The following is a 12272-nucleotide window of genomic DNA, read 5'->3' on the forward strand; positions in this document are numbered from 1 at the left end:
GCTAACGCGGTGTTTCTCAGACAATGCAATGAAATGCGGCTAAATCCCACCTGACGGCTAGATTTGCTAACCACGTGTTGCAAGATGATGGTGAAAATGATGCTAACGAAGCTAACCGCAGAAATCCTGGCGTTTTCGTTATATTCAAAGAGCATCTCAGCTACTCGAAGCCTGCAGAAGTTAACGTTTATAGCACCAGTAGCTCAGGGGGCATGAGTAGTAGCATTGTTTCCTAGCTAACAGATGCTAACAGACGCCGTGTGTGTAGCCGAATATGGCTAGATTCCCTGTCATGGTTGAAAGCCAAGAACGCAGTGATAGGAAGCTAAAACTCAACTGCCAGAGGCTAATGCCTACAAGCATGAAGCTAATGTCGGGAAGCGGTTGGCTAGCTGGGGCTAATGTCGACACAGACACAAAACAAAGTTTAATGCAATAAGATGAGACAGCGATAGAAGCTAGCGATAACCCGATGGTTAATTGATGCTAAGAGTCGCAACGGAATTGCTACTAAGATCCCTCTGAAAGAAGCTAACGTCGGATAACACCTGGTGAAATCATGCTAACGCAGTGTTTCTCAGACAATCATCAGACATGCAGCAGAACAGATCGGCCCAGTTTCTGGGCGGTTTAGCAGCCGCGCGGTTCATTCCAGAACCTTTCAAGGCGTTTTCCTAAAATGTCTCCTCATATTTTGTTTACAATCCCCCAATAAGCGATGCATGATTCATCCCATTTTCATTTCGGTCCCTGACTCCCTTCCCCTGGAGTCGCACTCTGGTCTTGCTGTCAGCTTCTTCAAGGGGAACATCGGTCCCCGATCCTCTCAAGCGGACTGTGTTTAAATGCTCTTAACGCACTTTTACCGCCGACTCGTCGGGGATGAAACCCGGGGATGACTCATCAAGTCCGCCATGTTTCATGTGATGAAACCAAAAGTCCGTTTCCTGCGTTTTGCTGCTTGAGCGCGACATCGTCCCTGGACTTGTGAGGAGGCTTGAAGTTCCCTCAGCCAACCGCGTTTTCCAGAATCCTTCCGACTTCAAGTGTGACTTATCTGTTCTAACAAACACAATTTATATTGTAGCGACAATATATTATAGCGACCCTGGAATAGACGCTAAACGACAACAACCTTTAAGTGTATTAAATGCTAGCCGGTTAACCCCTCGGAACGTCGGCTCACGCCAAAAAAAAGAAGTCGATGCAGAACAAGACGTTGACCGCTAAATATTTATGATCAGAAGCTAAAGGTAAAGCGTTGTGTCAGGATTACAGTTTGAATCGTCACTACATGACCAAACATGGGGGGGATGTAAAGACTCGTCTGATGAAAGTTTACTAAGGAGTGTTTGTTGAACTCTGTAGCAGTAACATGCTAGCATATAATGCTAACAAAAAGCACTTGTTGCTTTTTTTGCTCAATTTCATATCTTTAGCAAGCTGCTAAACCCCTTTTTAGTGTCTGTGAAGGTCAACATGTTAGACCTTCTGATAACCACTAGCAGCTAATCAGGATATGTTATCAACTGCCTTTTTCAAATGGACAGAATTAATGATTAGCAGAAATAAGTTTAAGTTAGCATCGTTTCAGCCCACCAATAGCATTCAGGTTTCTCATTTAGCCCCTTGTGAAAACGAATTGCCGACCCCTGCTATAGGCTACCAACTGGTCACTCGCCGGCCCTTCGCCGATCACTGGACGGCACGTTTGTCATATGTCGTGTTTTGTGTATGGTGTGTGTGTGTGTGTGTGTGTGTGTGTGTGTCCGCGACCCCAACCCCGGCGACTCACCCAGTTGATGAGGATGTATCGTGGCAGGACGGCGTTTGGTTCCTTCAGGCTGCAGAAGCCGTACATCACCCTGCCGCTGTCAAAGGTCAGCGTGATCTCGGCCAGGCCTCCCCCTGCAGCGCACGCCAGCAGACCGTTAACCAGCGCACGCCAGCAGACCGTTAACCAGCGCACGCCAGCAGACCGTTAACCAGCGCACGCCAGCAGACCGTTAACCAGCGCCGCCTCCGACTTCGCTTTCACAACCCGCCGTGTCGGAGCCCTCCAATCCGTCCCCGCTGTTCCTTTCCGGAGTTAATGGAGCTTCTACGTCGGCTGATTCGGCGCGATTAGCTCGATAGCCGCGCTAATCAAACGCGGGTCGCTCTGTGGGAATGCTAGGTCAACGTGCGATGACCTGTTGGGTGTCTGAATCAGGAGCTGTTGGTATCGGCTTATCCTGCTAGCGCCGTCTCATCGGCCAATCAGTCGCTTTCGTGTTTGGGCGAAGAAAACACGCCTGTTTTTCTGCGCCAACGCCTGATCGCTTAAAGTCCAGCAGCTTAAAGTCCAGCAGCTCAGCGTCGATGATTACATCACACTGATGATTTCGGACCAACAATCGAGCTAGCCGTCCGCTAACGGCGTGTAAATCTGACCGGAAAGCTAAACGCTACACGCTAGCTTGGTTGTTCTCAACGCCGAAGGCATTTGCGAGTCTGTCAGAAGAATCGACGAGGTTCTTCAGATGATTCTTAGAGGAGAACATCAGCTCATCGGATTTAGTCGGTGAACATCATTCCGGTGAAGCTAGGCGTTAACCAATGCTGCCGTGTTCCTGGATCCGCCGGTTCTTTTGGAGGCCGTCGGCGTCGGGATCTTAAATTTCCCACAGAGGGAGCGCTGCTGCAACAGATCCGGATACAACATAGCTTCTATTGCTGTGCTTGCAAATGTTAGCACCTGGATTAGCATACATAGCACGCCACAAAGTAGAATGGGAAATCAGGACTATCCTTAGCAAGCCTGTATTGATCGGTAGACCAGAAGCGATAGCTAATGGCAATCGCACACCTAGCATGGATACAATATGGCGCCTCTGCAGCAGATAGAGATACCGCATAGCTTCTTTTGCCGTGTGTGGAAATGTTAGCACCTGGATTAGCATACATAGCATGCCGCAAAGTGGGATGGAACATTTGGACTTCCGCCCCCCCCTTGCGGAAGCGTGTCAAAAACATCGCCAGCCGGCGCTATTTTTCCCCAAAGTTAGCTCTTTGGAGCTAATTAGCTCTTAGCTTCCCATCGTGAAGACAAAAAAATGGGGAAAGCGTTTAGGATGGAGGGATCGGTGGAGGAGGAGGAGGAGGAGGGGTCGCTCTGTAGGGAGACGGCCGTGATTCGTTTGGCGTGGGAGCGCCGCGTTTCGCCATTTAGAAGCGGCGATTCGTTCATCCGCTTAAACCGCGTCCCGAGGCGGAGGCGGTATCGCGGAATCTCCCGCGGAGGCGTCTCATCAAACTGCGGCGCGGCGCTACGCTAACCGGGGTAATAATGAGCCCGGCTGTCTCAAGGCCCCGCAGCAATCAGCAGACAAAGAACACGATAATTTAAGAGGCTTCGTAGAGAAAACTCAAAGGCGGCGCGGTGCGTTAGCGGCGCTGGTAAAAGTAGCCGCTAGCAAGGAAGAGCGATGAACTCACCTCCTGAGGCGGAGAGCATCAGGTCGTTGCTTTCGTCCTCATACGTGTACAAAGCCCTGTCCGGGAGAGAAAAGAAAGCGGTCAGTCGTTGCAGTCGTAGCATGATGCTACATCCGGATCTTAAATTTCCCACGGAGGGAGCTTCATGGACGTCGGAAAAATAGTAGTTCCTTGTGGAAGCAGCAGAAAGACAGCCTGTCCGCTAACCGTTAGCCTGCGGGGACGAATCCGAAATCTCACTGCGCCGATCTGAAACATCTGACCTTACGGGTTCTAGAGGTTCTACCGGACTGCAGCCAATCCCGGCGGATCCTGGGAAAAGGGGCGGGGCTTAACTCGGACGGGTCAACTGTCAATCATACAGAGACGTCCAATCATTCACACCTACGATGGATCCACTGATCTACCGGACTGCGGGAAGAAGATGGAGAACCCAGGAGGGAACTAGGACGACAAAACAAAATCATTTAATTTTTTTAAGTGGAAGCAGTGTGACACACACACACACACACACACACACTCCACCCTGACCTCCTGGCAGAGGTCAAACGAAGGTGGCAGAGATTACGGTCGGGTCCAAGCTTTGGGATTAAATCATCCAAATCTACAGATCAAACGCAGATTCTGATCATCCATAATTGAAGATGGACGTCGGGTTTGTGGAAAAATGAAGACGTGAACGTTGGAAAAAGAAAACTGGATGTAAACATTTAAAAAAATTGACGTCGGCGCGATTCAAACCCAGACGATGAGACGGAGCAAGAGGAAGCGCCCGGTAATCCACTGGGCAGATTACAGACAGGACCGAAGCCGCCGTAGATTATCGGAGATTATTATTATTATTGTTATTACTATTATTGTTATTGGAAAAAAAAAGTGGGCCACGTGTGTGTGTGTGTGTGTGTGTGTGAATTTACGAGTTGCCTCTAGGAAGTGAATGAGAGGATGAATGTACCTTTCTATTTGACATATGAGAAGGTGTGTGTGTGTGTGTGTGTGTGTGTGTGTGCCAGAGATTACTCATCCAACCACATGACCTCACGCTATGTCAGCCCGAAGCCTCCGTCTGGCCACCGTCTGACTTTTTGCTGACCTCATCCCTCTGATTCGCCGAGTCACCCTTCTTTTCTCTCTCTCTCTTTCCCTCGTTTCACCAAATCTCATCATCTCCGATTATTTATCTGTATTAGCGAACACCAAAAACACCAAAAAACAATCGGATGTTCTGTCCGCTCCTGTTAGCCGTTAGCGGCACCGTGACTCCCAGACTGCAGCTGTGGTCGCGCAATGTTTTGGCTACGTCGCTACGCTATTAGCAGACCTGCCGACTCGACGTGGCACGAACGCGAAAGGCTGAACTCCACAACCTGGAATTGAATCAGAAAGAAGACGCCGGCCGCGCTGAGATCTTTTCTTCTACCCCCAGGAACCGCAGAAGAAAACAAACATCAGGCGCTTTCGCCGCGGCCGCCGCTAAAGTATTTATGAGATGATAAAAAACATGGAGTTAGCGGTAGCATGCGCTTCGCAGCGTGTAAATCGTCTGAGAACGCTTCTTGAAATGTGAACGTATCCTTCCAGTCGACATCAAACGCACGTTGAACACACACACACACACACACACACACACACACACACACACACACAGAGGGGATTTTAGCATGCTAACTAATGGCAACCGCATATCAGGCGCGGATGCAACATAGCACGGTTGAAGCACATCCAGATACTACATAGCTTGTTTTGCAGTGCTTGCAAATGTTAGCGCCTCGATTAGCATGCATAGCACGCCACAAAATAGAATGGGACATCAGGACTATCGTTAGCTGGCCTGTATTGATCGGTGGACAGGCGAGCGATAGCTAATGGCAATCGCAAACCTAGCATGGATACAATATGGCGTCGCTGCAGCAGATGGAGATACTGCATAGCTTCTTTTGCTGTGTGTGCAAATGTTACTGCCTTGATTAGCATACAAAGCATGCTGCAAAGTGGGATGGAACATTTGGAATTTCCTTAGCAATGCTGTATTGACCTGTAAACATGCTAGCGGTAGCTAAAATCAATGGCACACTCAGTGCCAATACAACATGGCATTGCTGCAGAAAATGCAGATACTTCAGGGCAGTGTGTTGCTATGCGTGCAATGCTAGCGCCTTAATCAGCAGATTTAGCACGCTGCAAAGTGAAATGTACACACTGAAGGATATCAAGACTATCCTTACCTAGCCTGTATTGACCTGCTAGCGCTAGCTAATGGCAACCGCACTCCTGGTGTGGATACCATATGGCGATGCTACAGAAGTTCCAGATGTTACATAATTTGTGTTGCTGTGAATTCAAATGTTAGCCCTTTGATTAGCATATATAGCATGTTGCAAAGTGGGATAGGACATCAGGACCATCCTTAGCATGCCTGTATTGACCTGTGGAACTGCTAGCGGTAGCTAATGGCAACCGCACACTTAGCGCGGATATAATATGGCGCCGCTGCAACAGATCCGGATACGACATAGCTTCTTTTGCTGTGCTTGCAAATGTTAGCACCTGGATTAGCATACATAGCATGCCACAAAGTAGAATAGGACATCAGGACTATCCTTAGCAAGTCCGTATTGATTGGTGGACCTTCTAGCGACAGCTAATGGCAATCGCACACCTAGCATGGATACAATATGGCGCCTCTGCAGCAGATCGAGATACCGCATAGCTTCTTTTGCCGTGTGTGCAAATGTTAGCACCTGGATTAGCATACATAGCATGCCGCAAAGTAGGGTGGAACATTTGGACTTCCGCCCCCCCTTGCGGGAGCGTGTCGAAAACATCGCTAGCCGGCGCTATTTTTCCCAAAGTTAGCTCTTTGGCGCTAATTAGCCCTTAGCTTCCCTTTGTTAAGACAAAAAAATGGGGGAAGCGTTGAGGATGGAGGGATCGGTGGAAGGGTTGATGGAGGAGGAGGAGGAGGAGGGTTAGCTCTGTACGCTATAAATAATTCCCTTTAAAGCGCACAGATGTTTATTATTCATATGAAGCCCCGGTGACCCAGAAAGCTCACAGCTGAGCAGAAGAGGAGGAGGAGGAGGAGGTGAAGATGGACCAGCGACGGAGGGAGATGAAGGAGAGGAGGAAGGCGAGAAGCCAACGACGTCTTCGGTGGCTTTTCCGATCCCTCGCTTCTCATTGGCCGACGCCGTGATGCGTTCAGGGTCCTTCTACCCGCTCATAACGCTAACAAAGAGTCACGCCTTCTTTATAACGCTAGATGTGATTTTCACCTGCAACCCCATCACACATGGGGGAGGTGTTATGACTGAGCATATGGGAAATGAGTGTGTGTGTGTGTGTGTGTGTGTGTGTGTGTGTGTGTGTGTGTGTGACGCTGCCGTCTTGATGTACAGGAAAATCCCCCGTTGCGTCCTTGGACTGGAGGCGGAACAACAACTCTCCTCTCTAATATGTTGTTTGCTTGAAGGGTGTGTGTGTGTGTGTGTGTGTGTGTGTGTGTGTGTTACAAACAACCAATATGAACCATCCGGTTGGACGCTGATGGAGCATTTAAGCATATGTGCCTCTCCTGGCTTCGCCTCCTCCATCTTCCCCCGTTCCTTCCTCCTTTCGTCGCGACGGCGAAGCTAAAAACCAGCGGCTATAAATATTTCCCGCCGTGACGAACCGTCCGTGGGGAAAAAAAAATAAAAATAAAAAAAAAAATTTAAAAAATTGTGACCGATCCCGTCTCTGAAAACCTCCCCGCTTTCCACCCCAAAATTTTCTATTTTTTTTTTTTTTTTTTTGGTCCCTCTAGGGGGCATCGCCATGGCAACCGGGCTGCTCCCGCCATCATTAGCGCGACGACGGCGGTTTGCTACCCGGAGGGTTGCGTACGATAGACGAGAGCGCAAGGGTGAAGGGGAGCTGGAGGGCACAACACACACACACACACACACACACACACACACACAGCAGAACTCTAGGGAATGTGTGTGTGTGTGTGTTTGATTGTTCCAGTCTGCCGACCTGATGACCCGAGATTGCTCAGGCGGTTAGCGGTCGGATTCCTCGCGCAGGAAAACACACACAGGTTAGCCGCGCCGCGACGACAGAGGACACACTCCGTTTATTTTCCGACGTCGTCAAAAAATCTACGAGAACGTCCGCGATTGCGGAGATGCTACGGTTGCTAAGCGACGCATCCGCGGGAGGGAAGCGAAGAGAACAACTGACGGCAGCATCGCCGCGTAGCATCGCGACGTTAGCCGCCAGAAGCTAAATCCGCCGTTAGCGTTTGGAAGCGGCTGGTTTTGGAAAACGCTAGAACGCTAGACGGCGCTCTGGAATATTTATCCTATTCGCTGCTGATCGTCCAATCAGGACGTCCGGGAAGGCGGTTGCCCGGACGACAAAAAGTTCTTCTCTGGTTGGTCTTCATGGATCCCTGCCGGTTTGGGATGAAGCCAATCCCAGGCGGCGCTGGGGGAGGAGGCGGGGCTTAACCTGGATGGGTCACCTGTCAATCACACACTGTTCAGCCTCTCAGAGAAGCTTCTATCTGTGTGTGTGTGTGTGTGTGTGTGTGTGTGTGTGTGCGTATGTGCATGAGTTTTTTTGTGTGTGTGTGTGTGTGTGTGTGTGTGTTTGTGCGGTGTGTGTGTGTTTGTGTGTTCATGAAATGTGTGTGTGTGCGTGTTTATGCGGTGTGTGGTGTGTGTGTTTGTGCTGTGTGTGCGCATGTGCACTTGTGTTTTCTGTGTGTGTGTGTTTTTGTGTGATTTGTGTGTATTCATGTGGTGTGGTGTGTGTGTGTGAGTGTTTGTGTGTGTGTGTGTGCGTGCGTGTGGTGTGTGTTCGCGTGGTATGAGTGTGTGTGTGTGTGTGTGTTTGTGTGGGGGATGTGTTTGTGTGTCTTCGTGTGGTGCGTGTGTGTGTGTGTATCTGTGTGTGTGTTTGTGGCATGAGTGTGTGTGTGTGTGTGTGTGTTATGTTGGTGTGTGTGTGTGTCTGTGTGTGTATACACGGTGTGTGTGTGTGTGTGTGTGTGTGTGTGTGTGTGTGCGCATATGTGTTTTGTGTGTGTGGTGTGTGCATGTGTGTGTGTGTGTGTGTGTGTGTGTGTTGGTGTGTGTGTAAGTATGTGTTGGTTGTGTGTGTGTGTGTGTGTGTGTGTGTGTGTGTGTGTGTGTGTCTGCAAATATGTTGTGTGTGTGTGTGTGTGTGTTTTTCTATAGTGTGTGTGTGTGTGTGATACATTGAGAATAACAAACAGAGTCACTCTTGTGATGGTGGGCGTCTCATCCGCCCCCCTTCCGTTCGCCACGTGGCATCAAACGCTCGCCCTGCTTCCCCGTCTCACTTCCGGTGTAAGAACGAGGACGTGCCAACACCACACACACACACACACATACACACACACACACACACACACACACACACACACACACACACACACATGTTCCACATGGTGAAGTAGGTCAGCTGACATGCAGCTGAACACGTCCAGTCAAACGGCGTTGAACGTTTTGAACGCCATCAGTTCCGGGCGGCACGACTGGTTTTTGATCCTCGGTCGATTCGGAAGCCGACCTTTTTATTTTCAAAACCCCGGAAGACGTTTCGGGCGCCGTCTGCCAAAAAACAAGCGAGGACGACAGATTCAGACGGGGCGCGGCGGTTAGCCGTGAGGCTACGTAGCTGCGAGGCTACGTAGCCGATTCAGTTGTGTTTGAGTTTTGAGAAAAAACTAACTAAAAATGGTGACGCTACACGGAAAATAACTTTATAGTACAAATCACTGAATAAATATAACCATTTAATTTATCTTTTCATTTGTATTTTTTGTGTTTCCGTGACGACTGATGGTTGCAACCCTCAATGAATTGTGAATGAGAAAGTGAATGTTATATACAGGACTGTCTCAGAAAATTAGAATATTGTGATAGAGTTGTTTATATTTTGTAATGCAATTACAAAAGCAAAAAATGTCATGCACTCTGGATTCATTCCAAATCAACTGAAATATTGCAAGCCTTTTATTATTTTGATATTGCCGATTATGGCTTACATCTTAAGAAAACTCAAAAATCGTACCTCAAAATATTAGAATATCATGAAAAAGTATTTTTTGTTTTTTTAATTTTAATTCAGACGATAAAGAACTTTATCACAATATTCTAATTTTCTGAGACAGTCCTGTATTTATGTGACTCGTGAATGACAGGGTGAATGTTGTACGTCTATATGATGTGAATGAGAGGGTGAATGGTTGCATGTCTCCATACAGCGTGTGAATGAAAGGGTGAATTTTGCACGTGTTATATGCTATGCCTTTTATGTGACTCGTGAATGAGAGGGTGAATGGTTGCAACTCTCAATGATTTGTGAGTGAAAGGGTGAATGTTTACATCTCTATATGACATGACTGAAAGGGTGAATGTTATATATTTATGTGACTCGTGAATGAGAGGGTGAATGGTTGCATGTCTCCATATAGCGTGTGAATGAAAGGGTGAATGTTGTACGTGTTATATGTTATATATCTATATGACATGAATGAGAGGGTGAATGTTGTACATCTTTATTTGACGTGAATGAGAGGGTGAATGGTTGAATGCAAGTCTGTGATATGAATGAGAGGGTGAATTTTGTACGTGTTATATGTTATATATCTATATGACATGAATGAGAGGGTGAATGTTGTACATCTTTATTTGACGTGAATGAGAGGGTGAATGGTTGAATGCAAGTCTGTGATATGAATGAGAGGGTGAATTTTGTACGTCTCTATATGACGTGAATGAGAGGGTGAATGGTTGCATGTCTCCATATAGCATGTGAATAAAAGGGTGAATTTTGTACGCGTTACATGCTATGAATCTATGTGACTCGTGATTGAGAGGGTGAATGGTTGCAACTCTGAATGATTTATGAGTGAAAGGGTGAATGTTTACATCTCTATATGACATGACTAAAAGGGTGAATGGTTGCACGCAAGTCTGTGATATGAATGAGAGGGTGAATGTTATATATTTATGTGACTCGTGAATGAGAGGGTGAATGGTTGCATGTCTCCATAAAGCGTGTGAATGAGAGGGTGAATGGTTGCATGCAAGTCTCTGTGATGTGAATGAGAGGGCGAATGTTGTACATCTTTATTAGACGTGAATGAGAGGGTGAATGGTCACACGTCTCCATATAGCGTGTGAATGAGAGGGTGAATGGTTGCACGTCTCCATATAGCGTGTGAATGAGAGGGTGAATGGTCACACGTCTCCATATAGCGTGTGAATGAGAGGGTGAATGTTGTACGTCCTTATTAGACGTGAATGAGAGGGTGAATGGTTGCACGTCTCCATATAGCGTGTGAATGAGAGGGCGAATGTTGTACGTCCTTATTAGACGTGAATGAGAGGGTGAATGGTCGAACGTCTCCATATAGCGTGTGAATGAGAGGGCGAATGTTGTACGTCCTTATTAGACGTGAATGAGAGGGTGAATGGTCACACGTCTCCATATAGCGTGTGAATGAGAGGGCGAATGTTGTACGTCCTTATTAGACGTGAATGAGAGGGTGAATGGTCACACGTCTCCATATAGCGTGTGAATGAGAGGGTGAATGTTGTACGTCCTTATTAGACGTGAATGAGAGGGTGAATGGTCACACGTCTCCATATAGCGTGTGAATGAGAGGGCGAATGTTGTACGTCCTTATTAGACGTGAATGAGAGGGTGAATGGTCACACGTCTCCATATAGCGTGTGAATGAGAGGGTGAATGTTGTACGTCCTTATTAGACGTGAATGAGAGGGTGAATGGTTGCACGTCTCCATGTGGAGCGTCCTGGACGAACCCTGCCTTCGGGTCGGTCTCCCGTCTGCAGGATGACTTATAGATGATGAATGACTGAACCTCCGGGCCAACATGCTATCGCTAAGCTATGCTACATTAGGTATTTTTACACACACGTGTGTGTGTGTGTGTGTGTGTGGGTGTGATTATGGCGGATCCAGCTGTTCCGCGGGTGACGCTGCAAACGCTCCCGCCATGAACTTTCCACAATAACCAGGCCTTGACATCCTGCCTCCGCCTCCCCTCGGCAGAAACCACCCAGTGCAATGATGTCATGCTCCAGGGAGCTGTTGCACACACACACACACACACACACACACACACACACACATCAGCAGTTCGCTGAAAACACTAGCTTGCACAGTCTTTCGCAATCAGGCGGAGACATGATCTCAGCCCGAGCACAAAGGGCCGACGTCTCCCACAAATCATCTCTTTCAGCTCATCAATATCCGCCGTCTTTTTTGTTTTCTTTTGTTCGCCGCGGCTCTTCTTTCATTCCGGGTCCGTTTTCGAATTTTAACACCTGGTCGGCGCGATAATGAAATAATAAAAAAAAGTGCTGATTTTAAAGAGTTCCTGGCTTCGGCCTGCAGGAGCTAAAAGACGGAGGTGCTGCAATTCACGATAATGACGGCGAGAGGAAGGAATTATTACACCGTTCTCACGGAAACCGCATGTGTGTGTGTGTGTGTGTGTGCATTCCAACTGATTTGTGTGGTTTTGCCAGAGAGAAATGTCTGGTATTCTGTGGGAAATCTGTCCCAGTGAGTGACAAATGTACATTTAAGAGCAAACAGCTAAACTCCTTCCTGAGTGCCGGACAAACAAAGCTCTGAGGAAACGCCGTATTTGTGTTTCTCGGGACGTTTTAAGTCGGCCTTGGAAACGGGGACGAGGGCGCAAAGGCGAAGGAGCGGGAGTCGGGTGATGTTCTGGTACCGCTCTGCAAG

General features: G+C 47.9%; 1 protein-coding gene across 4 annotated transcripts in view; it reads right to left on the reverse strand.

The window, feature by feature from the left end:
* dbn1 (drebrin 1) overlaps positions 1–12272 on the reverse strand; it is a 72053-nt gene that overhangs the window by 20176 nt on the left and 39605 nt on the right. For all 4 annotated transcript variants that reach the window (XM_086142171.1, XM_086142173.1, XM_086142172.1 and 1 more), the window contains exons 2-3: positions 3478–3533; positions 1796–1908 (exon numbers count right to left, since the gene is read on the reverse strand). In XM_086142171.1, the coding sequence (XP_085998297.1) occupies positions 1796–1908; positions 3478–3533 (169 nt within the window). The remainder of the gene's footprint in view (positions 1–1795; positions 1909–3477; positions 3534–12272) is intronic.

The sequence above is a fragment of the Fistularia commersonii genome, chromosome 35 (assembly GCF_037954325.1).
Source record: "Fistularia commersonii isolate RoL2024-O1a breed Wild chromosome 35, RoL_Fcom_v1.0, whole genome shotgun sequence".
NCBI lineage: Eukaryota > Metazoa > Chordata > Actinopteri > Syngnathiformes > Fistulariidae > Fistularia > Fistularia commersonii.